The following is a 27905-nucleotide window of genomic DNA, read 5'->3' on the forward strand; positions in this document are numbered from 1 at the left end:
AAAACGGTCCAATTCTCCCAAAAAAGGGGGGCAGAGAGTTAGAGCAAGAGAGAGTGACAGGCGGAGAGATCTGTAGAGAGAAAGAGAGAGTCAGAGAGAGGGAGAGAAAAAGCGTACTTGAGGACACCCATGGAGGTCGTCGGAGGTCTAGGACTCTAGAACGAGAGAGGGTAGGGTTTGGGAATCGAAAACCCCAAACTCTACTCGTTTTGGTTTTTCATATTTCACGAAAATTTAAAAATGACTAGTTTACCCTTAAAAAACAGAGTTTCTTTTATTTTTTGGGTAGTTTTTTTTATTAAAGGCTAAAATGGTCCAAGTCCCCAAAAAAAGGAAATTCACTTCACAATAATGGGAAGCTCGCTTCCCACACTTCCCATTATTGGGGAAGCGAGCTTCCCATTTAAAAGGGTCGCTTCCCCGTGCATTCGGAAGCGCCGTGTTTTGGGGAGGCCCGCTTCCCCGAGTCTTATAGCATTTCCGGTTCCTACTCTCATGTTGGATGTTTTTCATGTTTTATTTTGCAGTAATATGTTATGTTTAAAATGAATTTTCATTTTGTTTTTGAGTTACCTTATTAAGTACTTGTTTAACGTTGAATACTGAACTTATTCTTTTCTATGTTATCACATCTGTTTTAATTTACTTTGCAGCAAATATGTTATTCTGAAATGAACTTTCATTTTTACTTAAGTGGTAACCTTATTAAGCAACTTATTTAATGTTGGATATTGAACCTATTCTTTTCTATGTTATTGCTTATGACATAATTTGTTTTAATTGACCTTTGCAGCTTTTGGTGTTGAGATATTGCATACAATTGGCTACATTTATGTAAGGCAAGCAGCAAAAGAGCTAGGCAAGAAAGCAATTTATCTTGGTGTTCCATTTTTGGCCGAATGGTTTAGGAACAAAGGTCACTTTTTGAAGTCACAAGTCACAGCAGCAAGTGGTATGGCAGATTTTGACCAAATTTTATGCAGCATTTTGCTCTTTGTTAATGCTTGGTGTTGGTTCTATATATGTATAAACCAGAGTTACCGGAAGCTTCTTAGATAGGTGGGAAACCCGCTTCCAGGAAACTCGCTTCCAGGAAACTCGCTTTAGAAGCATAATACTCCTCGCTTCCGAAACTTGATGAGAATCTAGATTCTCCCACGCTTCTCCTATATTTTCCACACGCTTCTTCTATTCTTCCGATATGTTCTCTCACTCTACTTTTCATGTATTTTATGTGTTTCCTCTCATGCTTCTCACTCACTTCCATGTGCTTTCGCTAAATTGGCAGTCATCAGTTTTAGATTTTTTTTAAAATTTAATTCTTACACTAAAAAAATCATGAAATTTAAGAATAGTTACTTTTATTATAGTTTTTATTTGTATTCTATTTCGATTCCCATTCAATTCTTATATTGCTTTTTTTTATTCCTCGCTTCTCACTTCCTATACATTTTAAAATGCATCGCTTCTCGCTTCCTATCGTTTCCCGCTTCCGCTTCCTAGTCTGGCAACCTTGGTATAAACTAAATGTCTATTAGAATGATTGGGTTTAAATGCCATGAGAGTGTTATTGGGATTATTCTAGTGATTTCTTATATTAAGTTAGGTAGTTCAGACTTCAGAGGTAGTTCAAACAGAAGATTGTTGCAACTATCCCATCTGGATTGCCAAGGCCACTTTTCATGTTTAGAGTGAAAGTTTAAGACTGCAGTGTTCTGCAATTAGACTAGCTATGTAACAGGCACTTCTCCCAACACCCTGTATTGGTGTTGTATCCATACCAGTGCTAGGCACTCTTAGGTCATCTAGGTTTAAAACTTAAGCCATTTTAGATCCCATCATTAATCTGCAATATAACTAAGGCGGAATGGTGGCACCTATCTGATGCCTTCTTTGTCGTCTATAGGAAACACTGTACACTTGTCGACTCTTGACCTTGGTGTGTAATCATGCTACACTGATTGGTATATGTAGGACATAGCATGTTTTGTTGGTGGCATGTTCCATGGTTTGAGAGTTCCATGTTTTGGGGATATAGGCCTTGGGTTTGTGTGGGGAATAATGGAATATACTTAAGGCAAGCAAAAGTGAGCCACCATTTTGCATGTGTTTTTTGTTTTATGTGATGATTTACGAAATTGGCACTTGGAATTTAGAAAAGGAGTGAGAATATGAGTCAACGGTGGTTGTGTCAGTTGGAGACGTGCTTACATTTTTTTAATGCACATGGAGATCTTAATCTCCTGTACGTAAGTAGAGCATCTTGTAAAATGTAGCATAATTGTTCATTTGTGCATGTGGTGGTGTATTCATAGTTTCATACCCATTTTCCATCTTTTTGGAACTTTCTGTATTTTACTCTTTGTGCCCATGTTGTGCCCTGTACCATCCCTCATACCTATAAGACATAGCAGACCAATGAAAGTGGGTATGAAAATAATCTTAAGAACTGAAATTGGTAAGCTAATGCCAGTTTGTAATTAAGTAAATGAGGGGAAGTACTGCATCTCTAAAAAATATCCTTGGCAAGATGTTTTTATGGGGACACTGCATCTGCAGAGAGAGAGAGAGAGAGAGAGAGAGAGAGAGAGAGAGAGAGAGAGAGAGAGAGGTGGATGTCGGCCAGTGGTGGTGGAGACTTCAAGGAGGAGGTGCAGTGGAGAGAAACAAGCTCAAGGTTGGGGGTAAGGAATTAAAATTGTGCTCTAACTCCTTCCCCCTCTCTCGATAAACCCTTTCATTTTTACCCTTAACTTTAAAAAATATATGGGACTAGACTTGATCAGCATTGACCGAGTCTACTTTCGAATGCATTTGATTTTGGGTGCGATTGACCACACCCAATGCAGTGGTACCCGCTTCCTGTTGCACCAGGTGCTTGCACCTTCATTGTATCAACGTGGGTGCAATGGGCTCTTAAAAGAGTTTATGTGACATGGCTATTGATTTTATATTTTTTTTGTAAACTATGTTAACAGTTATGTAACATGGGTACTTCTACCAAGATCTACTTCAAGTCGTTCCCACCTTGTAACCATACTAGTAATAGGTACTCCTAGGTAATGGGCATCTACGTTTCAAACTCATGTTTTATCCATTTTATAATCCGATCAATATATATTTGTTCATAATTATTTGCTTGGATCTAGACATCAAATGTTAGATTTAACTGTGTATGTGTGTTGAACATGGTTTATTTACAATGATAAGAGGTTTATCACATCTAGTGTCTCATGGTTCAACTTTTAAGATGATGAAAAATCAATAGCTGTAATTCAGGAAGAAATTCTTTGAAAATGGCCTAAAATATCATGTTGGGGTCAACTTTCACACGTGAAAATAATAGGTAGAAAATGCTTAACAAGATCAAAAGGTTAGGTTTTGTTTTTGGATATTCGAATGATGTAAATCAAGTGCGTACTGCCATGAGTTATGGTGGTTCCCCAAGTTTTGTTCCTTGTTCTCTTGTCATAGATTGGACACAGGTTAACATCCACATCCTTCAATAGTTGGTAAAGTATGTCCCATCCGCATTAAGTTCAAGATTTTGTCTCATGCCTATAGATGATTATACTATCACAAGTGGATGTTTTTAAGGAATCAATCTGAATTCATAAGTGGTTAAAATCATAAAATATTCACCAATTGGCATTTGGGTATGCCAATTGAATCTTCTGAAGTGACTCAAAATTAATATTTTACCCATTATTTTAAAGTCTATATGCAAATGCCCAGAATAACCAATTACTCGTGATTTTACTCAATGGTGCATTTAAATTTGCACGAGAGAATTTATAATGCCTCGAGATTTTTAACCCTTGTGAATTTTACATGAAAATTTAAAACTTTTCTTTCTTTATTGAAATCATTAACGAAAACATTTTCAAACAGGGGTTCAAAACCTCAATGGGTTACGTTGCACACAAAAATGATTATTCTGAATTCAAAAGAGGATAACATGACACAAATAAAATACTTTTATTAAAAAAAATGGTGTATCATTTAAAATATTACAAAACCAATACAATGTCATGTGTCTAAATTCGATGCCTGAGAAAGAAAAATGATTGGCTCGGTCGACAACGCCTTAACATCTCGCTTCTGCTTTGCGTCGTAGTCTTTACCTGCAATAACCTGCCCATAAAAAGGGCCAGACTTGTGACAATCTAGTAGGTATATACTAATTCCAAGTAACTCAAGATATTAAAAATATATTCAAGTGCCACAATTTATATCTATCTATGCAACTCAGATGTCACGGTTTATTCACAGTTTCACATAGATTTATTCTACAGAAAAGTGCATGCTTCACAATAATAATGCTGATAAATATAGAAAAGAACATATTTAACTGATTGCATTATCATCCATATTTTTATCTTATGCATAACATTATTCTTTAGCGGACTAACTCATCACCTGAAAGGTTCCGCAACCCTAAGCTCTACTATTGAGTTGCGCAACTATTATTGCAAGTTTCTACTCATATATTCAGCATAATACGAATGTCCACTCAAACATTCAGTGACCACTCATGTATTTAGTATAATACAAATGTCCACTCAAGCATATAATACATATGACCACTCATGCATTTAATATAATGCAAATGTCCACTAAGCATTGTATTATCGGGGCATATTTTCATCTTAAAGTGTGTGATTCAAAAGGTCTTTGTTTCGATATTTATTCTGTCTGCAAGTACTCGTAGAGCCACTTATCGTCGTATCAGTTGAGACTATTCAGAGGTTTATTATGTCATGTATTTTTAATTATCTCGAATGACTAGCTGAACAAATTCTAAGGAAAACGGTTTGTAATCGAGAGAGAATTCTCCAAAGGTCACTCCCACTCAATATCCATGCATCTCAGACTACTGCAGTAGTTGGGGATAAACCTACGAGTGAATGGAGACCACTGGGACGCCTTGCTCAAAAAAACATATCAAAATCACTCGAGGCTTGTTGTAAGATCTGAGTTTTTTGTTATATATATATATATATATATATATATATATATATATATATATATATATATATATATATATATATATCAGATCCAGGTTGGATCCAACCCAGATCCGGTTCCCAGCCCACCCACTGCGTGGGCTATTTAAACCCCCGCAAGGGAGGGGGATTCTCTTTATGAAAAGAGGAAACCCCCTCCCTGCACTCTCCCATCTCTCGACTTCCCGTCTTCCTCCTCGACTCCTCTCGCTCGTTGGTAGTTTGTCGGGACCAACCCCCCCTCCCCCGAGGTACGCTACCCTGCTCTTCTCTCTTGCCGAGGGGCACCGCCCCTCACTGCTCTTCTCTCTCGCCTTCCTGTTAACCCAGCAGAGGAGGGGCACCGCCCCTCACTGCTCTTCTCTCTTGCCTCCCTGTTAACCCAGTAGAGGAGGGGCACCACCCCTCACTGCTCTTCTCTCTCGCCTCCTTGTTAACCCAGTAGAGGAGGGGTGTCGTCCCTCCCTGCTCCTCTCTTGTCTCTCTGTAAATCGAGGCAGAGGAGGGGCGCCACCCCTCCTACCTTCTTCTCTCCTATCTCCCTGTTAACCAAGGCAGGCAGGGGCAACACACCTCCTGCCCCCTCCTCTTCCTTGTTAGCAGGCAGGGGTGACACCCATCCTGCACTCCCTCTTCCCTTTGTCAGCATGCAGGGGCGACACCCCTCCTGTCCTCTCTCACCTCTTTTTATCGCTTGCATGAGGGGCGACCCTCCTGCTGCAGCTGATGCATGATACCAAGCTGGGCTTGGTTTGAACCGAGCCTAGCCCGGTTCTCTCAATTGGAGGACCGAGCCTAGGCTCGGTCCCATCCAGGTTAGGGGTCAGGCCAGGATCGACCTGACTGTCGAGCACACCCCCTTCCACTTTGTTTCCCCGTTTGCCTAGGAACCGAGCCTGGCTTAGTTGTGGCCTGCCCAGCCGTGGGCTACTGCGGCAGTGGCCCAGCCATGCTGGGAAGGCCCGACCGAGTTGAGCTCGGTCATTATCGATCCTAGCTCGATCCCCTCCTTTTGCTGGTGGGATACAGTTGAGCCCGACTAGCACCGAGCCTAGCTCGGTTCACCCTTGGCATGAGCTCGGCTCAGCCTGGTCAGCTTGAACTAGGTTCAGGTTCGACCCTTACGACTCAAGTGTTGCTTACTTCAACAAATTAAAAAGATTTCATCGTTTCTTTCGTAGCACGACAAAATACCTTTTAGCACACCCCATTAGCGCAACAGACGTGGCATGTACACCAAGGCAAGAGCCCTTGATAACCTACGCTCAGAATCGTCAGCGAATCCGACCATCTCCGAGATAGGGGAAAGTTGCATACGAGGACAAATGCCAAAATATTTCTAACTTATACGTATAACATATATATATATATGCTTTTAAACTCAATGACGCAATTCTGTGTATTCTTGTTCATTTAAAATTTATGTCATTTACTTTGCCGCCGCACTGTTACGTGCACAGGCTAATGCTTACGCAATTTATTTAGCCGATGTAAGATTTCGTACATCGTGCATTGCTTACACAGTTTGTTTAGCGTGATATGTAGTTTCGCACATCAAGTCTGACTTTATGTCATTTACATTGCCGCCGTACTGTAACGTGCACAAGTTTATGCTTTAATATATATATATATATCATATATACATATATATAACTTGGTAAGGTACACAGTTTTGCATACTCCTGCCTACTTTACTTACGCTTGCATTTAAAGATGCAAATTTATGCATACTCGCCAAGTCTTTAAATAAAAAAGGGATTTCACATGCGAAATTCCAAAGCTTGTAATATTTGTTGTTTCGAAAAGCAAAAATGAATATTTGGCCTTTGCATATTCGCAACTAAGTTTTTCCCTCAATCTTGGGTAATGAAAGAGCTTCGACTGCGTAGCCCTAAGTGGTACGTACGGTCCTTTGTTTTGATATCCGAAATAACTTATATATCCCTGGCATAAAGCACAGGACTTTGAGATTTCTAAAGAATGTTGGGGTTTTTTTCTGAGAAACCGATATCCCTCTCATCGTAGCGGTACTATCAGACATGCACGACATGTTAGTACTACGATGATTGGATGAGAGGTTTATGGTAACCTCGTAGCGTGCAAATACATAATAATGAAATGAAGATCACATAAATGGTGATAATTGTCTTCATAGGCAAGATACTCGAGTTGGTTTGAAAGACCAGAGCATGTACAATGGGTCGTCAGTTAAAATAAAACTTGACATACCTATTCGTCTTTTTGGTTCCGTCAAGATATAGGATGGGATGATACAAAAACTCTGATGGATAGCTTAACAACTACACTCATCGAGTAGCAATTGACTTGATGTCCCCATTCATCAGAGTTAGGGGACGAAACTAACAAAAATTATCCTAGGTGGTAGATCCCATGGACTTCTGCAGAAGTTGGATGCATCCCTTGCCACAAATGCCTCTGGGGAATTCTCTCCCGATCACTGACCGTCTCCTTAAGAACAGACTCAGCTAGTTGTTCGGGATATCAAAATACATAGCATAACAAACCCCCAGGCAGTCTCAGTTGTTTCTATGTTCTCTCCTGTGTGTACCCTCAGGACAGTTAATATCAAAACAAGCTTATCATGTTCATTTTACTTATTTTAACTTGTATATCACAAAAGAAACAACCCATGTGTTAGTCTTATTTTGAATTGTTATATCTATGCACCTACTAGATTTTCATTAATCAAACTCGTTTTATGGGTACAAGTGATGATTAGGTCAGAACAATAGACGATGACAAGATAATATCAAGATCCCACTGTTTCTCTAGCATTTTAATCCTGAATACTTCTTTTTGTATAAGGGTTTCCTAAGGAAATTTTGCTTTTGTATGAACTCTAAATTATTAAAAAGCTCGTTTTGAATCTATATTGTTTCAATGATTATACAAAGATATAAATCCGTTGCGTAAAGGAAGGTTCGCCGTAATGCGCCCAAGGTCCATCGACTTGTTATTTCAAATATCATTTTTCGCTGAACTGATATTTTAAAACTCTAAAAAATGAATGATTTCAAGGCTTTTCAATTTTTTCCTAAAATTTACAAGTTCGGGATTTTGGGGTGTTACACTTGTACCACCTACCCTCTCCAAGGTAGCCTCACTTTGAATGACCATAAGGGTTGTCTTTTTAACGAGATTAATCATTTCATGTGCCTCAAAACAATAGGCAGATATTAGGGTTCAGTAACCCAAGTACCTTTTCAGGGTAACACTACATTCTGTTCCACTCGTGTGTACCCAATCCATTCGGTATTGCTCCGATGCCTTTAGCCCATTCGAGCAACTTGCCTGTGAAGGTGAATAACCACTCATTTATTATATGTGTATGTGCTTTTCATAGCTTGGTGCACATTTGCACCTCATGGGTTCCCATCGAACCCCCACTTATTGTACAATCATGTCTTGATGACTTAGAGTACAATATCAATCATTCATATGTCATACACACAAATGTGCTCAATGGCACCATCGATGTTCTTTTAATCTCTAGGCTCCTACATGAGCCATATCATTTCATGCATGCATGTTATGGCATTTCAACATGCTAACACACTCAGTAGGGTGCCGTGACCCATTGCTCTATTAAGCGAAATTATTCATTGCATATATCAATTATATGATGCAACACTTTTAATAGAAAAACATAATTATCACATAATTCAAAACATATGTATTCCATGATGTGAAGCATCTAAACTTTGAGCATACAAAATTCCTACACATTTAAAGTAATTCATATATGTATTATCAGAAAGCTCATAGGCATACATAAAAGATCGGACACACGGGTAAATATATATTGAAAGCTCATAACTCATGTCAACAACTCGTAATATATGTTGAAAACTCGTAATACATGTTGAAAGCCCTTAATACAAGTTGAAAGCCCTTAATACAAGTTGAAAGGTTGTAATACAGGTTGAGAGCTTGTAATACATGTTGGAAGCTTATAATACAAGTTAAAAGCTCGTAATAAAGTTTGAAAGCTCGTAATATATGTTGAGAGTTTGTAATACATGTTAGAAGCTCGTAATATGCGTTGAAAGCTCATAATACATGTTGAAAGCTCATAATACATATTGAAAGCTCATAATACAGGTTGAAAGCTCGTAATATATGTTGAGAGTTCGTAATATATATTGAGAGTTCGTAATACGTTGTAATATATGTTGAAAGCTCGTAATACATGTTGAAATCTCATAATACATGTTGAAAGTCCAAAATACATGTTAGAAGCTCGTAATAAATATTGAAAGCTCGTAATATAGGTCATAAACTCGTAATAGGTGTTGAAAGCTCGTAATATCTGTTAAAAGCTTATAATACATGTTGAATATAATATTGGTTTATGTGTAATGAAAACACATGCGAGACTATCGAAACACAACTAATCGTACACGAGCACATGCGCAATAAGAATGTATCTTTAACAGTGAAAATTACGAGCGTTTGGTATAGGGACCTACCTCGTAGGTCTTGTTCAAACAATGACATGAAAAATTTCCAAATATACCTGAGAGAATTTTCCTCCAAAACAAAACTTTGACGAGTGTAGCTGAGTGGAGTCGAGCCGCGAGAGGTTATACCGATATGAGGAGTAATGCACAAGATAAAGTCGGAAACCGATATGGGGTCAATGGGTCAACTAGGGAACCAGTTACAAAAGTGCAGAATCGGGTCAAGGGGTGTGAACCGGGTGCTATAGGACATAACCAGGTTAAGGGGAGGTGCGAACTGGGTGCTATAGGACAGAACCTTAGTTAGGTGGGTCTGGAAATGATGGTTAGGTTCTAACCTTAGTTAGGTTCTAACTATCAGATTTCATATCTGGTATAGCGTTAACAGGAAACAGGGCGCGAGAGAGAGAGAGAGAGAGAGAGAGAGAGAGAGAGAGAGAGAGAGAGAGAGAGAACACAATGGCTGGGGCAGCTCACACGGCTCGACCTCCAAGCCCTAACCATATTATATATAACAGCAAATATACAACTATCCTTGTAATATCAGAGATATTACAAGGATGCCATTAATGAGAGTAAAACAACATGTGTTTCATTAACATACCATGCGTATGGATCTGGATCCATATCCATACGCAAGCTATATTTTAACACCCTTCCTCAAGTTGTACGTGATTTTGGATCATGTACAACTTGCTCTTCAATAGCCAAAATTGACGTCCTGTTAACCCCTTGGTAAACAAGTCTGCCACTTGATCTTTTGTTCGAACATGACGTAGTTCTATCTCCTTCATCTCGACTTTCTACCGTATGAAATGTTGATCAATCTCAATGTGCTTCGTTCTGCTATGCTGGATAGGATTACATGCAATGTTTATTGCGCTTTGATTGTCACATAGAAGAAAAGATCGAATAATTGTCTCCCCAAGATCACTCAATAAGTGTCTAATCCATGTGGCTTCTGCCGTGCCTGCAGCCATCAATCTGTATTCAGCCTCTGTACTCGATCGTGCCACTGCCTTTTGTTTTCTGCTGCTCCAGGACACTAAATTGTGTCCAATATATACACAATATCCAGAGACAGATCGTCTCTCATCTGGATCCCCTGCCCAATCTGCGTCTGTATAAGTGATGAGTTCATGTCCTCTATGCAAATTATCGTTCTTGCGATAAACAAGTCCGTCTCCTATAGTTCCTTTTAAATAACGTAGAATGCGCTTCACAGCTTCCATATGACCCTCCGTTGGAGCATGCATAAACTGGGATACCTGATTGACAGCATAGACTATATCAGGTCTGGTAAAGGTCAAGTACTGTAACATTCCCACGACACTTCTATACATTGTAGGGTTGACACAAAGATGACCATCTTCAGAGCTCAGCCTTTGGTGTAATACACTAGGAGTACTGACTGGTTTGCAATTCGTCATCCCGGCTCTTTCCAGAAGGGCAAGAGTGTATTTTTGTTGCATGAGTGTCAATGTGTCTTGTTGTCTGTCAACTTCCACACCAAGAAAGTACCTCAACTCCCCTAAATCTTTCATTTTGAAAGTTTTCATTAAAAACTGCTTCACGCCTTGCACATGATTATCTGAACTCCCAGTGATCACAATGTCATCAACATATATAAGAAGAAGTATAACAATGTCTGCCTTTTGGCAAATAAAAAGTGAATGATCCAGAGAGCATCTTCTAAAACCATAACTCTGAATTTGCATAGAGAAACTTTCAAACCAGGAACGGGATGCCTGTTTCAACCCATACAGAGATTTCCTTAGTTTGCACACCCAGGCAGTAGGGTCCTTCTCGGCATAACCAAGAGGTTGCTCCAGAAATATATCCAAGTATAACGGGAATAGGAATCAATAAGGATAATATAGTAACGACTATCAGAAAGAGAAGGAATAGGTGCGGGTCCCCAAACATCAGAACAAATAATCTCAAAAGGCTTTGAAGCTCTTTTATTTATAATATGAAAAGGAAGAACATGACTTTTGCAGAGTTCGCATGAGGAACATTTATTATTATTATCAGAAAATGAACATAAACTAGACTCTGGAAGGAGACCATCAGATACAAGGTTTTCAAAGAAACCTCGATTATAATGTCCCAAACGACTATGCCAAATATCTGGCTTATTACAATGAAATGAATTAAAAACTGCCAATGAAGGAAAAAACAAAGACTCTGAAGGCGAAGACACTGAAGAATGCTTGGACGACTTCAACTGGAGAACTGAGACTGAACACGAAGACACTGAAGGAATCTCCTTGAAGACGTGCATGTTTCCTTGTCGCTCCCCCTTAGCGAACGTCTCCTTCGTTCGTAGATCCTTAACATAAACAGAAGAGGAAGTAAATTCGACAGAAGAATTCATATCGTCAACAAGTTTAGCTACAGAAACAATGTTCTTTTTAATATTAGGAGCAAGGACATTTGACAAGTGAAGTGAGGACTTTGACATAGGGATATGTGCATTGCCAGTATGACTAATGGAGTGATAAGTTCCATCTCCCGTAACTATACTACCTTTTTCAAAATAAGGCAATAAGTGAGATAACTTACCCGCATTACCTGTAACATGCGTGGCGGCACCTGAATCAACATACCATTCGCCTTGTTCATTTTGCTTGATCGTCATCTGTGACAATGCTGATAACAAAAGTTGTTGCACATCTGTGGATGGCCCTTTTGTGTCCACAGCAGTAGCGGATTTATTTTCAATTTTGTTTATTTTCCCTCTATTCTGTAGGTTGAACCAACAATCAGCTTTCACATGTCCTCTTTTGTTATATAAGAAACAAGTGGGCACTCTCCTCTGATTCCCTGTGTTAAAACCCCCTGAAATATTAGGTGTAGGCAAGATACCACGTCCTCCCTGCCCAAAACGTCCGCGGCCTCTGCCTCCTTGATGCCCTCCATTCCATCGTCCAAAACCTACAGAAGTGTCCATGGCCAAAACTGAATGAGGACGAGTTGATTCATTTCCTTCTGCCCTTTGCTTCATAACCATCTCATGCTGGAGAAGTTTCGCTTGGAGGTCGTCAAAAGTGGGCATGTAACGCCCCGAAATTTAAACTCAGATTTTTGAGGATTTTTTTTTTTAAAACGGAAACAACAAATGATTCCAGGGTTAAGCATTTCAGAACGATACAGGAAGGTAAAATCAAACCATACCATTTATTTTTTTATTTCAATAATAATAGAATCCAACATCAGAGTTTTCACATTATTAATCTCAAACTAAAATTCCCAATCTGAAAGAAAGTAGGATCGCCAGGGAACAAATAGATCAAGTCTTAGTCAGCGCCTCATCCCGCTTCGCTCATAGAGCTACTCTGTGCCTGAAAATGATAGAAGTTATAGGAATTAGACTACCACGTCTAAGTAGGAAAACTGTAATTATTCTTGCAAGTAGATCACGTGTCAGGTGTGTGATGTGGGTGTTGTGTATGATTTCCAGTCTATACATAAACACATAAAGAAGTCGATGCAACAACAATATCAAACATATATCTAAGTAGAGGAGTAGATTATGCAACAATTATAATTAAGCACGAAAAGCATTTTATGCAACTACAACAATTAAGCAAGTAAGGTATTAAGCAATTAAAGCACATTCTGTAACAGAACTTACACTAACATGAATCACATCTATATAACATCCATAATATGAATTCAATTAACTAATATATACACAGTTTAGGATGTCGTTTCATCGTAAGCACCGAAAATAAAGCATGCTGAAAGAGTATGCAAATGTTTCTTTAATGATTCCATCACAGTGATGCCTAACTGTTCTAATTGATGTTTATCTTTTCTTATCCCGCGGTTACACACGGGCCAAGGCAACCATCTCAGAAGAAAACGTTCGGGGGTATATTATTCAAGGGTATTTTATTAGTCCGAACATTCTAACTGAGACTGAAATCCCAAGGGAGCGGTCAGTGACCGAGAGAAACTCCCAAAGGCTAGAACCAAAACAGGATGCATCCTTAACTTCTGCAGAAGAACAAAAGAGCTACCACCTAGGATATATTGGTAGTCTGGGTCCCCCAACTCTGAGGACTGGGACCAACGAGTCGCTTTACGTTCGAAACTAAACACATGCCCCCAGAGTTTTGTACCACCTACCCTCTCCAAGGTAAGCCTGAAACTGAGTGGGTTACTCTTTTTATTTAAATTTATTTCCCGAAGTACAGGGCATTTCCCCAACTTCCTTCTGCTACCACGGCAATAGAATTCCCATCCTTAGTTTATTTACCCGGGTATGAAACCGTCACAATCCTTTGTCATATTTATTGTATAACCCACCCAAAGTGCTCTGGTGCCTCTAAACCAATCAAGCACGAATGTTAAAATTTATGTGGTTATTAACCCTTTTTAACTTGAGTGCCAAGGTAAAGCCTTCAAGTACCAGGCTTGGTGAGTCACATGCCAGCCTTAAACCATACAACCACACATAAATGAAAATTTACTCTTATTCATCAATCACTACCATGGTTTTCTTAAACTAAAAGAGTGGTTACAACTCTCTTTGACTGGAATCGTCATTAAATTAGCTCGGCCCTTTATAAGGATCAATGGTGATAAAATTTACTAAAATGATAATTGGCACATTCACAAACCCACTATTGATAGTTCCTTAATAGGAACGTAAGATTTCTATGCATACTATTTACAACATGTAAAAAGGGAAGTAGGCATCTCCTAAAGATCTTGAAGTATTTACAATTGTTGAAACTAACATATGCAGTGTCTATAGCCAATATGCCAAACCATAACCTATTGATGTGCATCACAATGCAGGCTGAAATTAATAGAGTCTGTAATCCTATTTTGCCTATCTCAGTTATACAACACAGGAAATTCAAGGTACTAGATCACCCAATCATTACAATGTATATATTTTTTTTTTGAATAATTAAGTATAGCATAGCATGTTGAGTTACGCAAGAAACCAATAAATCCAACTAGACACTGTTCAGCCATATTAATTTAAGTATCATTTAACATTACAGTTCACTAAAATACAGCATGTACAATAACTATCGGTTCAGCCAATTATCGTACTAAGTATAGCATAGCATGTTGAGTTACGCAAGAAGCCAATAAATCCAACTAGACACTGTTCAGCCATATTAATTTAAGTATCATTTAACATTACAGTTCACTAAAATACAGCATGTACAATAACTATCGGTTCAGCCAATTACCGTACTAAGTATAGCATAGCATGTTGAGTTACGCAAGAAACCAATAAATCCAACTTGACACTGTTTAGCCATATTAATTTAAGTATTATTTAACATTACAGTTCACTAGGATACAACATGTACAATAACTATCGGTTTAGCCAATTACCTTACTAAGTATAGCATAGCATGTTGAGTTACGCAAGAAACCAATAAACCTAGCTAGACACTGTTCAGTCATATTAACTAGGTATTATTTAACATTTCAGTTCATTAAATACAGTATGTTGTATTATGCAGAACAAAAACAAAAACAAAAACAACCAACAGCTAAACATTCCTCCATGGTGTGATCAAGATAACTCGGCTGGACCCAAAAACAAAAGCAACTATCTGTTAGGTTCTCCCACAGGTTCAATTAGTAAAGTCAATAACTCCTACACATATCCGTACACACGGTAGTAAGACATGAATGCTACCCATAAAGAAACTATTAATTGAAGGCATGCGGTATTCATCATTTAAGTATCCAAAATGATTTCAGCGATGATTCAACACAATATCAGACCTAATTTGAAACAGTCATACACATTTCAGACTTGAAAGGATTGCAAAAGACCCACAGACTCTTAGTTAGGGCTTTCAATACCAAGGTCAAGAAAAACCCAATTCAAACTAGGGTTTTCGATTAAAAAGGAGATAGATTTTTCCATCTAAATTTCGATCAAAGTAACTAATCCGAGAATGAAGGATAAATCTTCAAGCAAAACACCCAATCGGTAAGAAAAAAAACAGTCTCCCCCAATCTCCGATCTTATTGACTGTCTGGCAACAAAACCCCCCTTTTAATCAGTCGATTTGGGTTTTAGACAACCCGCACCCCACCAACCCATGATTAACCTGAAAAAAATCACAGAAACCCTACCATTTTCCGGCGAAGTTGTTGCGGCAGCTACGAGAGGAGGTCGGTTGCGTCTCCTGACAAGGCTTCAAACAGCAGGCCCGAGCTCGGGGGGGGGGGGGTGATCCGCGGATGAGAGAGAGAGAGAGAGAGAGAGAGAGAGAGAGAGAGGTTCGGGGGTCCCCCTTTGTAGAAGGGTGGCCACCCGAAAAGGAAGGGGAGCATACCTTCCCGACGGCTGCGGTGTGCTCCCCCACCTCCCCAACTCCTTACGTGTTAGGGTTCAGCTGAACCCTAACACCCGATATATCGGGGGAGAAGGTTCCCCCCCCCCTTTGTATTTTTTATCGGGCAACCCCTATCGGGTTGCCCCTTTATTTTTTTTTACCCCCACACGTTTCCTTTTTGCAGGGTGTGGGCCGGGTCCGAACCGCGACCCGCGACCCGCGACGCTGGACCCGGTAGCGATTTGGATCTGGGGATTTAAAAAAAACGTGGATCCGGGTCGCGTGAATAATAGTGGATCCATGGGTTGGATCCACTTGGGTCCAACGATGGATTCGACAAGTTTATTTGCTATTATACTTTAATACCCATATATATATTTTTCTTTTTTGGATTCGGGTAACGGATCCTAGGCCCAAATCATGCTAATTATAAAATTTTTTTTACACAAAGTTTCTAGGTAATTGTATAAAATTTGCGATTATTACAGGGCAAGTGAGGAAGGCATGATAAAGCTGTGGTAAACATGTCAAAGTCAGGACCCAATCCATTGAGGAGTTGTTGAACTTTATCTTTATCTGCAATAACACTTCCAACAACAGCCAATTGATCAGTAATACTCTTCAAGCGGCCTATGTATTCCATGACTGTCATGGAGCCTTTCTTCAAACTTTGAAATTCATTTTTTAAGAACATAACTCGGGATTCTGATATCTGAGAGTAAGTCTGTGACAGCTTACTCCACAGATCCGCCGCAGTGCAATCATCTGAAAGAGTAACCAACACTTCTTGAGAGAGTGTTGACGTAATATAAGCAACTAAAGACTGATCCCGCTTCCTCCAAACTGTATACTCTGTATTCTTAATGGAAATGGTAATTGTGTCACCTTTCTCATCCTTGGTTTCCTGCAAAATAAGTCGTGGTGGTATAGGGACTAAACCATCCAAATGTTCATCGAGATCCTGACTCCGTATAAAAGGAAGGATTTGCCTTTTCCACGTCAAAAAATTAGAATGAGTAAGTTTTTCTGTAACAAGCTGACTCAAGAAATTGGCAGAGGGACCGGATGATGAAGACGAAGAGTAATCCATATCAGTAGAATAATGAATAAGCAAACAAGATGAATGAAAAAAAATAAACAGATTTAAGATCACTTAATTAATCAGAAACACTGTAATAAGGCAGATACTTGTACGACCAAACAAGGCTGCACAAAGAACACTAAAACAACAATGAAGGAAGGAAAGGAAACTTGAGGAATCAAAACTGATTTGAAATAAAAAAAAATGAGAACCAACACAGATGATAGAGTAACAGAAAAGAGAGAACTTAGGATGAACACAGTCGATGAGCACGCTGAAGGAGGAAACACTGTTTCAGAAGGAGGAAACGCTGTTTCAGAAAGGGGAGATCACGCTGCTGCTATTTCAGAGAGTCTTCACGCTAAAGGAGGAACACGATGCTGCTGTTCCAGAGATTTAAGAAGAGGAGATCTGCTGTTAGGAAACGCTGAAGGAGGAAACGCTGTTTCAGAAAGGGGAGATCACGCTGCTGCTATTTCAGAAAGTCTTCACGCCTATGTCACATGGGTGCGGGTGCGACACGGGTGCGGCGCAATTTCAAAAATTTTGGACACGGGGACTCGGCTATATATATATTAAAAAATATATATATATATATATATATATATATATATATATAGACTCGGTCAAAGTTGTGCCCATTAGGGGACAGGTGATGAGTTGTGAAGGCATTCTGTACACTTTCTTCATACAGGAATAATTCACTTTTGGGCACTTTCTTCATACACTGTAATAATTCACTTTCTTCATACAGGAAAAAACCACAAAAACTTGAGTTGTGCCCATTCTGTACTTAAAACTTGAAAGTGTACAGGTTTTTTAGTTGTGATGGGTTTTTTTCCTTACAGCTGTAGCCCAGAAAATTTAAAAAAAAAATTTCAAATTTTTTTTTCCAAAAAATGGACCAAAATGACCCTGGGTGCGTTGACCACACCCAGGGTCGGGTTGACCGAGTCCGAGCCGCACCCGTGTCGGTGCGTGTCGACGCGGGTGCGGCGACCTTGGAGCAGAGTCCGTGTGACATAGCTTCACGCTGAAGGAGGAACACGATGCTGCTGTTCCAGAGATTTCAGAAGAGGAGATCTGCTGTTAGGATGAACACGCTACTGCTGTCAGGAGGAACACGCAGAAGGGGGAGATCACGCTATTTCAGAACTTCTTCACGCACAGGGAGTTCTGCTGTTCACGCTGAAAGAGGGTACACTGTTTCAGAAGGGGAAGATCACGCTGCTGTTCACGCTGAAAGAGGATACACTGTTTCAGAAGGTCTTCACGCACAGGATGGCCTGTGCTCTGATACCATATCAGATTTCATATCTGGTATAGCGTTAACAGGAAACAAGGCGAGAGAGAGAGAGAGAGAGAGAGAGAGAGAGAGAGAGAGAGAGAGAGAGAGAGAGAGCACAATGGCTGGGGCGGCTCACACGGCTCGACCTCCAAGCCCTAACCATATTATATATAACAGCAAATATACAACTATCCTTGTAATATCAGAGATATTACAAGGATGCCATTAATGAGAGTAAAACAACATGTGTTTCATTAACATACCATGCGTATGGATCTAGATCCAGATTCATACGCAAGCTATATTTTAACACTAACTATATCCTAACCAACTCCACACTCTTTTCTTAAATTGCCATATACCTTATATAAGAGTTTTTAATTAAGAATTAATGTTTTTGAAAAGTAGATATTGCCAAAAATAATTTTATAAAGTTGACCAAGCTTGGTCAACAGGGTTATGGACAAAATCGATCCTCAGGTCACCGCATTCCCAAAAAACCACTGAAATTACCTCTATGCCCTTAAAACTGTCAGGCATGTTTCGGGCCTGTACGAACTCGGATTTTGGTGAAACCACTTGTGTTCTTTTCGAAATTTCGACGCGGACACAACCGTGCATATAAAATAAGTCATCAAAATATCCATCATTTTAGATATTCAATATTGATCAGAATTACCGAAAAGTTTCCGGTTATTATAGAATGACTTTATTTTTATCTTTTATTCATATTGTCTTGTGGGATAACTTTGCTTTTTAAAGCATTTTGGTGTAGTTAACATCAAAGTCTGAATGCCTGGTGATTTGCATCTAGTCTTGTTCAGTCTCAACTCATAAATGGATGGGTGTAGAGGGTTTTTCAGTTTTATATAAAATAGTAAATATCATATGGTAAAACAATTGTATATAGTGTCTGAATTAATATTATTAATTTATTACACTAAAAGTATAACACTCAAGTGCAGTCACAAGTTTCATTTTTAGAATTTTCTCAGCAAAGGAAAATCTCACTAGATTTAAAAGGAATTGAGGAATGGTGGGAAAATATTGGTGAATTTAATAATAATAAGAACTGGAAAAAAGTAGTATGTAGTAGAATATAGTGTTAATATTAAGAAATAAAATAAATAATTCCAAATTGAAAATCACCATAGTAATATATCCAATTTACTAATATTATATTTTGGTATTTGATGTATATTTTATCATGAAAGTTAACATGAAAATGATTTTATGCACAGGTATACAAGTATATCCCTGTTCCTATCTTCAGTTTCATACACACTGTGCCGATCAGATGCAAACTAAAGGCCTAAAAGGGGAAATATGAAGTTGAATATATTTTGGGTGGTTTAACCATGGGGCAATCTAGGTGGACTCAGCCAAACCACCGAGTCAACCACTGGGTATTTAAACTATCATTAATAATGAATATTAACCATGTGGCAATCTATGTTGATTCAGGCAAACCACCGAGTCAACCCACTGGATATTTAAACTATTGTTAATGAATATCTTAAAATCACTATCATGCCAGATTAGACAGCATCTTGCATATTAAACAAAATTCTACCAATTGGTTTTTAGTTTTATTTGTGTTTTGATTATGCAACTATATAATGAACTTTTGGCTTGTTATGTCTATCTCTTGATTTTGATTCTCTATTGTCAGTCGTAGCTACTTGATAGCCGAGTAGTATCACAGCCTCTTTTTCCTGTCAGGTGCTTTTGCTTTATTCAAACTGCAAGAAGACATAAAAAAGCGTTTTGACACAGAAGGGAACTGCACTGAGAATGATATTCAAGTTTTTCTTATGTCCAAGAAGGGATTGATGATCAACTCACTTTGGAAGCTTAACGTTATTGACATTGAGGCTACATTAACTCATGTCTGTGAAATGGTATTGCTTCTCCCATAAATTTCTATTGAAAAGGTGCTGTCTTTGTATGCTAGCTGGAAATCAAAATTCAACGAATTCTTGTGCTTGTCTTCTTCAGCATAACATGAATAAAATACAACTGCCATTGAAACATGGATCTGTCACATAGGTACGGGTGTGGGTGTGGGTTACAACACTGGTACAAAGGGTATGGCATGGGAATTTCTAAAAGAATGGGTACATGGATATGACTATATATAGGGTAATGTTTTAGTAATTGCACCATTAAGTACAAACACCCTTAGATCTCCCATGCGCAGGTTGTTTTGATCCAATCCGACCTCATGGACAGATTCACAATGTTGTAAACAGTGGAAACTGGATTTTGGATCATGTTTTTTCAATGAAAAAACACAATTTTATGACCTGGGACAGTATCACACATTGTAGGCCATTGATTTTTGAAGCCTTATAAAATCTTACCTAAGTGTCATAACCGGATGATTCAAGAGCCAGTTCCCACTAAGTGATACATGTAGATCACATCTCTGAGGTTAGTTTTATGAAAATAACCAAAAAAATGGAAAAATAAAAAAGGTGGCATTTGTAGGTAATGACTGACAGTAGCATATAAAGGTCTCTCTCTCTCTCTCTCTCTCTCTCTCTCTCTATATATATATATATATATATATATATATATATATATATATATATATATATATATATATCGAGAGAGAGTATCATCAAACACTCAGTGTTTGAGGAAACATCATTTTTTTTAAAATGACCCTTTAGCGGCATTTTTGGATCTCCGCTAAAGGTGATTTTCCTGCCCAGACCTTTAACGGCGGTCCTGGCTGCCGCTAAAAGTTGAAACTTAAAAAAAACAATAAGTGGATGTGCTGGGCACATCTGGCCCGCGTCCGACGATACACTGCAATATATATATATATATATATATATATATATATATATATATATATATATATATATATATATATATATATATATATATATATATATATATATAAAACCTCGCAACCATCTAGAAATTACCATGTCATACCCTTTGTTTGGGAGGAGCATCCCCCTTCTCAGGATGCTCCTCCCACTAAATGGTCTATCCACCTGTCCTTACCTTTAAAAATCATATTTAGAGATGTTTTTTCCGCAAATCTGACTGTACGGATGTGATCTGCATGGTTGAAAACCTACAAACTCTTGAATCACAATTTTTTGGTGTGTATGTGGGATTTTATAACTTTGAAAATTTCATAAATCTCATAATCGTTGATGTTTAGATCCTTGTAAAATTCTATCTATACATTAAAGAAACTTGACTCAAGAGTCTATTTTATAGGTTTTCGGCCATGGAGATTACTTCAGTATGGTCAAATTTGTTTATATTTATGCATGTATGTATGTATAAGCACATAGAAAAATGCGTACTATATTTTATAAAATGCTCTATATATGAGGTTGTTGATTGTCAATTACAAACTAAAAGTGTAACACATGCCAAAAGTACATAATTAACTTAACAATTAATAATGAAAACCTATGCGATTAATATTAGATGCTTTTGATTCCAAGTGCTGATTACATGTTGTCTTGATTATAAAATGGATAAAATGGGCCGAGTGAAATCTGAAACCCAGTTGGCCTGTACCTGAAGTACCCATATTATGGAGACACAGATGTATATGAAGTAAAATGCAAATGAAATGGTTGCACCATCTGTAGGGGATGGGAATACATATCTATTCTCCGAGAAACTAGCCAATATGAGAACCAAAATTGAATTTCATCCCATCTGGAAATCACTAAAGCCTTAATTCAGTGTAATGTTATTAACTAGCAGAATAATGTGCTGTTTCATTTAGTCATTCTGTGGAACAGCACTGCTTTAAGTACACAGTTACTTCCTGCAAGAGCCTGTGGGAAGAGTGTGCCTTTGTCATACCACAACCATGTCGCATAGTTATGGATGCTGATATGTGGTACAAGTACGACAAAGATGGTTTTCCAAAAGAAGGATGCGAGGGTGTCGCTGGGTTGTATATGTTTTGCACCAAGACACATAATATGCATAATATATATACTGCAAATGGATAGCTTTCCTAAAATTCAAAGAAAAATATAAATATTTATGAATTAGTTATTAAAACATAAAACTGTCCTATATATATTATATATTCTATATTATATTCTATATGTGGCTGCAGTGCACCCAGCACCAGCACCCATATGTACTAGTGTTGGCATGGGTATGCTGGGCATTTTAAAGTACCCCATGTTTGATAGAATTAATACAATCAGTCAACTTGTTTTAGATTTCAGTAATGATATTTATGTGCCCAGAATCTCAATGAAACATCGTCTATTGAAGTTAGTGGCATCTCCTAATGAAAATCGATTCAATGAATGGTTTGTCGCTTTAATGACCATAGATTTTTCTTCTAGTCTATCCATGTATATTAAAGCATGCATGTGGCAGACAATGACCTAACCAACTTCATCTTACTCTTCTTTGTCTCATTTGCTATCCATTTGACTTGTTAAGATGCAGGCTATGGAGTCGGGTTTAATCATCATCATTACAGTTACTATTTAAGTAGCGTATCAGTATCACATAATTCCATGAACTCTTCATGAACAACAAAGAATGGAAGACATAAAATGTGATTAATTAACATTTCTTGTAGTGTAATTAAAATTATAAAGGATGCAAACAGAATAAAATGGATGACTCAGTCAGCAAAACTGATGTCACTAACTAAACTAAGGTAAAATTTTCATGATACAATGTGTGAGGAACACTGAAATGATCTTATGGAATGATAAAAAAGTATAACAAACAAAAGCTATTAAAAACATTTAACTACATGCAAATGGACATTCACAATATTCCTCCAGCTTTAGATGTGCATATTTATTTAGAAGCACAAGTCCAACAACTTATTGTTGATGTCCATCAAACAGGATCATAGGACAACTACCTATAATTTCTGATAAATGTTTGTGCATTCACTTTTCTTAATAGATCATGTTTACCTAAGTTGATTATTACTTCTATTTTGTTTTGCTTGTCAAGTGCAAAACTGTACTCTGACTTTCTCTGGATGGAAGGTTTTACGAGACAATTCCATACTGAAGGATGAATCAAGAGCAAGAGCTAAAGGACTAAAGATATTGGGCAAGATATTTCAGGTACAAGAGGTGCTCCCTTTTGTTGAATACTTTTTATGAAATTTCTGCTTTATCCAGTTGTTTTTTTTTGCACAGTGGTTCAGAATAATTTGGTGAACTTTGTACTATTGTTCTTGTGGTTGGAAGATACAATGTGTGTGTCTATGTAACATGGACTCTTCTAACAGGGCACCATACCTGCACCCATGCGGGTGCGACACTTGGACACGGCTTCCTTTGTGTCAGGTGAAGTCAACCGCATTGAGGTCCATTTCTGTCTAAAAGTAGATTCAGTTAACCCTAACCAAGTCCAGTTTTATCTATATATTATTATATATAAATACATAAATGCACACACAGACACATAGTGTTAACTTAAAACTATTAAAAATTATGTATATATACCCTCCCTGCACCTCCGCACCCAAGTTTTTTTAAAGTGCCACATCGTCGCATCCGCACCCACACCTATGTGACATAGGGGTGTGTGTGTGTGTGTGTGAGAGAGAGAGAGAGAGAGAGAGAGAGAGAGAGAGAGAGAGAGAGAGAGAGAGAGAGAGAGAGAGAGAGAGAGAGAGAGGCAAACACACACATTTCTTCTTTATGTTAGATGTAATAGTTGTAACAATATATAGATTAAACAAGTCCGTCCAGTGGGTACAAGAAATAGCAAAATTGGAAAACCTCCATGATGTCAAGATCAATTGCCTTTTAGTGACTCATATTGAGACAAATTTGGAATGCCATTAGGTTTTTTCATGAGTACTTTCTGTATTTTCTTTTCAGCATGATTTATGTAGTTAGTAGCGTACCCAGGCTATGTCACATGGGCATTTCACTTAGCACACTTATCCCGTGTCGACAGGACATGACACCCAAACACTTCATGAACACGACACAACACTTCATGGACAATCAAACCAGTTTCACAATTCACACACAGTAAACATTGTGTCATTAACTTTATCTATTTTCATTTATGATCTTGTTTACTTATTTTGTATTCCTTGAGTTCTTTTTCTTTTAAAATGTGTCACCAATTACATTACATCTCAATTCCAGGTTTGTTTCATTATTTAATGTTCCTAATTATAGTGATTTAGAACTGTTGTTTCATACATACATACATACATACATACATACATACATACATACATACATACATACGGCCGTGCCGTGTCCCTGTATCTTAATTTTTGAAAATTATCGTATCGTACTAGGTGTATCTGTGATTCTGCATCATATCACGCTCCCACATCCATATCCATGTAACATAATACCCAGGCAACCTAGTTATTAATCTGTAATGCTAACAAAAAGATTATAATTTTATAACTCCGTAAATTTTAGTGCATTAATATTAATTAAAAAATATTTTTTTATTCTTGTGTCTATGCTTTGTCTATGCCTCACCTAGGTTCTTGGTGCTGCCTATCACTTTTGACTACAGAGAACACAACCATAAATATGAAGCAATTTTGTTACAAAGATGCTTTCAATTGACTATGAGTCTTGACTCAGTTTTATGTCTGACCCCAATTATTGTCTAGTTTCGGCCATCAAATAAACATTGCATGTGGCCCATTCCATGGTTTGGCCTCTCTTCTTTAACAGCTCTGCAGATTGTCTTTTGCTAATGGCTTGATTTATGAGACAGAAGCACACTGATTTGGCACTAGGTTGATCTCTTAATAGGGTGAATGGGCAATGAAATTGAAGAATTAAACATGACACTAATGTCGCTACTCTGAGATTCTGCTTAAAATTGTTGATCTATCAATCTCAAATTTTCTGTTGCAAGTCTATTTGAATCATTGGTAATAAAATTCTGTTTATTGTGACCCTTAACCCACAGTTTCATGTGAGTTTCACAATTTATTCTCCACCTTTGTAAGCTTTTGTGCTTTACATGAGTGTCATGAACCGATAATACCATATACTGGAGTTTACAGCCATAAAATTTCCTCTGAAAGAACAAAAATGAATGGTAACATTTTTGAAAAAGCAATTTTATATCTGCTTCCTAGTTGGTGGTTTAGTCTTATTGAGTTAATTTTTCTAGTTGGAGATTCTGTTGCTATTGAACACATACTTTGAATTCTAGAGTTTTAGTGAACCTACATTTTCTTTTCTAATACTTTGTATAGAATGCAAAGCTTCCTGACCCACGTGGAAACATGCATGGTCTTGAATTTGCCAATGACTATGCGATCTCAAGGACACCACCAAGGGCATATGCTAAATCTCCTTGCCATAGTCCACTAGTAAGTGACATCTACTACTCAGATAAATGCCTTTTATATGTGTTTTATATTTTGTACTTGTTTCTTTCAAGAAAATTACATAAATTTTATGCACAAGTCACCATGATGATGATCTTCAGTGTTGTCTTCATCAAATATGTTCATGGGTGAAATGTGGAAGTATACTTCCTGCTGTGGAGTGTGTTTTAATTTTGGGTTAAAATGTCTATACAGACAAAACATTAGATTTCAAGCTTCAGAATTCTTAGTCGTTACTTTGCTGAATGTGGTTTCATAATTTCGAAAATGGAAATGCTATCAATTGTCGATCTGCCTAACATGCTTGTATGTCTGAATTTTGAATATAGTAATCCTTTAACATGTGCTGGACCTCTTAGGCCTTAGCTGAGTAGGTTCTTTTACTTCAAATTACAGCTCTTATTTTCTATATCTATCTCTGGATTAACATTGCTAGAAATTGCCTCACTCATTGAAAGTGTTTGTGTGGTGAAATGCATGACCCCAATATGCTATCCATTTGCATAAGAATATGAGATAGAGATAAATATTTAGATGCCCCAGTAATTTTTTTTTCCTTTCTTGACTTTTCTTTAGTGTATTTCTGATCCTTCACACTTTTCCTTTAGAGTGAATTTGGGACTCCTCGATCTGAAATATCTGAAGTTGGGACCTCTCCAGGACCTGAATATAGGACTTCCCCTGGACCTAGAAGTCCATATCAAGATAGACTAGATGCTGAAGGGAGAATAAGCCCTGGATGTTTTCGCACCTCCAGGAGTCCAGAAACTTCACCGAAGCCCTTCTCCCCCACTGCACATCCTCCCATTCAGGTTTATTTTGTGTTCAAGCGATTCATGCATTCATATATATTTGTATAGAGGGCAGGGGCCGTCCCTGTCTAAATTCTGAATGAACTATGGGATGTTTTTGTAATTATTTTGGTTCTAAATGTAACAGAAACTAGGCAGAGCTCTAACTTGCTTGTGTGGGCCAGCGAGTGTGCTCGACGAGAGGACATTATCATTTGAGTTTGAAAGAAGGTGGATGACATGAGATTGAATCAATATATCTTGGACTCAAGGAGACTAAACCAACAATCCTCAGCGAGACACCCTCAATGTTCACCTTTTCCCTTCAAATTTAGATAGGCTTTTTGTAAGATGATGATGCAGCATCATTGGTAGGCATTCATTTGAGTTACATATTTGTAAATCTGCTGTTTATCAATCAAATGTATAGTTACTAGCATATGAAGTGTTTCCATCAATCAATGAAAGTAGACTTTTCTTGTCAGGAATCTCTCTTTGTTAAGCATTTGCATTTTTGCCTGGAACTCTTTGATTTGCCATGCCAACGGATCTGTCATGAACAAAAAGTGTATAGGAGTTTGTCGGGTAGAATGGATCATGGTCTGATTGGTTCACCTATTCCTATATTTCATTATCAGATTAGGCAGGCTGATATAATCCGTTTCACATCCCCTCCTCTTTATCATAAAGTGTATGGGAGGAATTATGTCAATTGATATATTGTTGTTGCAGCTTATGTAGGCTGGTAAACCAGCAGAATGAACTGAGCTTGAAGTGTTTAAGCTTGTCTCATTCTTGTGGTGAACTGAGCTGAGATTGATTTCATAATGAACTCGAGCTAAACGAGCTGAGCTTTAGCTAACTTATTTATGGAAAAAGTCCCATGTTTCATAGCATAACAGAATTACAAAAAAATATATTGTTTTAGAGCTGGAGGTAGTAAGATTTTATCTCTAAACTTAGTGCTTGCAAACCAAATGCTTCAATCATTTGTTCCACACTATATTATATGATGTAAAATATATTGATTTGCTATTACTTAATGAGCTTATATTTAGCTGAACTGAGCTGACTGTTCATGTTTGTCTTGGAAAGCGGATCATATAAAAACGGTAGGCGACATTAGCAATATCACCCACCAACCATAACTACTAACCCCTGTTATGACCCGAATTTCAAAAGATGGTGTAGATTCGAGCTTTAGGATCCATACATCTTTCCCTACAGCCATTGAGGATCATCAAGACTTAGGTAGGGCCCATAAGAGTGATGACATGACAGCTGACATGATTTTCTTAATGGTTGACAAGTCAAAGATCCAGAATCCCAATCAAGATCTGAAGAATCAGGACCTGTGCCAAGCATAGATGCTAAGTCAATTAAAGAGTGGGTCCACTTAGATAGTCAATTAAGGAGTGATAATTAAGTACTTAATTAATTATGAAAGTCTTTTAGTTAGTTTGTTCTTGCGAGGAGTCCTTAACTAAGTAAGAGTTCTAGTTTAGATGATTCTTTGGCTTTTCTAGTTATAAGATATTTTATGCAATAAGGACTCAACCAAAGCTGAGGTCCTAAGAAGTCAAA

General features: G+C 37.9%; 1 protein-coding gene across 3 annotated transcripts in view; it reads left to right on the forward strand.

The window, feature by feature from the left end:
- LOC149847121 (chaperone protein dnaJ 10-like) overlaps positions 1 to 26802 on the forward strand; it is a 104966-nt gene extending 78164 nt beyond the window's left edge. The window contains exons 6-11 of one of the 3 annotated variants that reach the window (XR_016430343.1): positions 794 to 952; positions 19902 to 20080; positions 23189 to 23269; positions 25396 to 25512; positions 26191 to 26342; positions 26470 to 26802. Coding sequence is in view for 2 of the 3 variants with exons in the window: in XM_089996831.1 (XP_089852957.1) it covers positions 794 to 952; positions 19902 to 20080; positions 23189 to 23269; positions 25396 to 25512; positions 26139 to 26342; positions 26470 to 26565 (836 nt within the window). In the remaining variant the exon portion in view is untranslated. Of the gene's footprint in view, positions 1 to 793; positions 953 to 19901; positions 20081 to 23188; positions 23270 to 25395; positions 25513 to 26138; positions 26343 to 26469 lie in introns of all 3 variants that reach the window. The other 2 variants (XM_089996831.1, XM_089996832.1) reach the window with 2 other exon arrangements.
- Positions 26803 to 27905: the final 1103 nt, after the last annotated feature.

This window comes from Nuphar pumila, chromosome 2 (assembly GCF_984573655.1).
Source record: "Nuphar pumila chromosome 2, dmNupPumi1.hap1.1, whole genome shotgun sequence".
In the NCBI taxonomy this organism is placed as follows: Eukaryota; Viridiplantae; Streptophyta; class Magnoliopsida; order Nymphaeales; family Nymphaeaceae; genus Nuphar; species Nuphar pumila.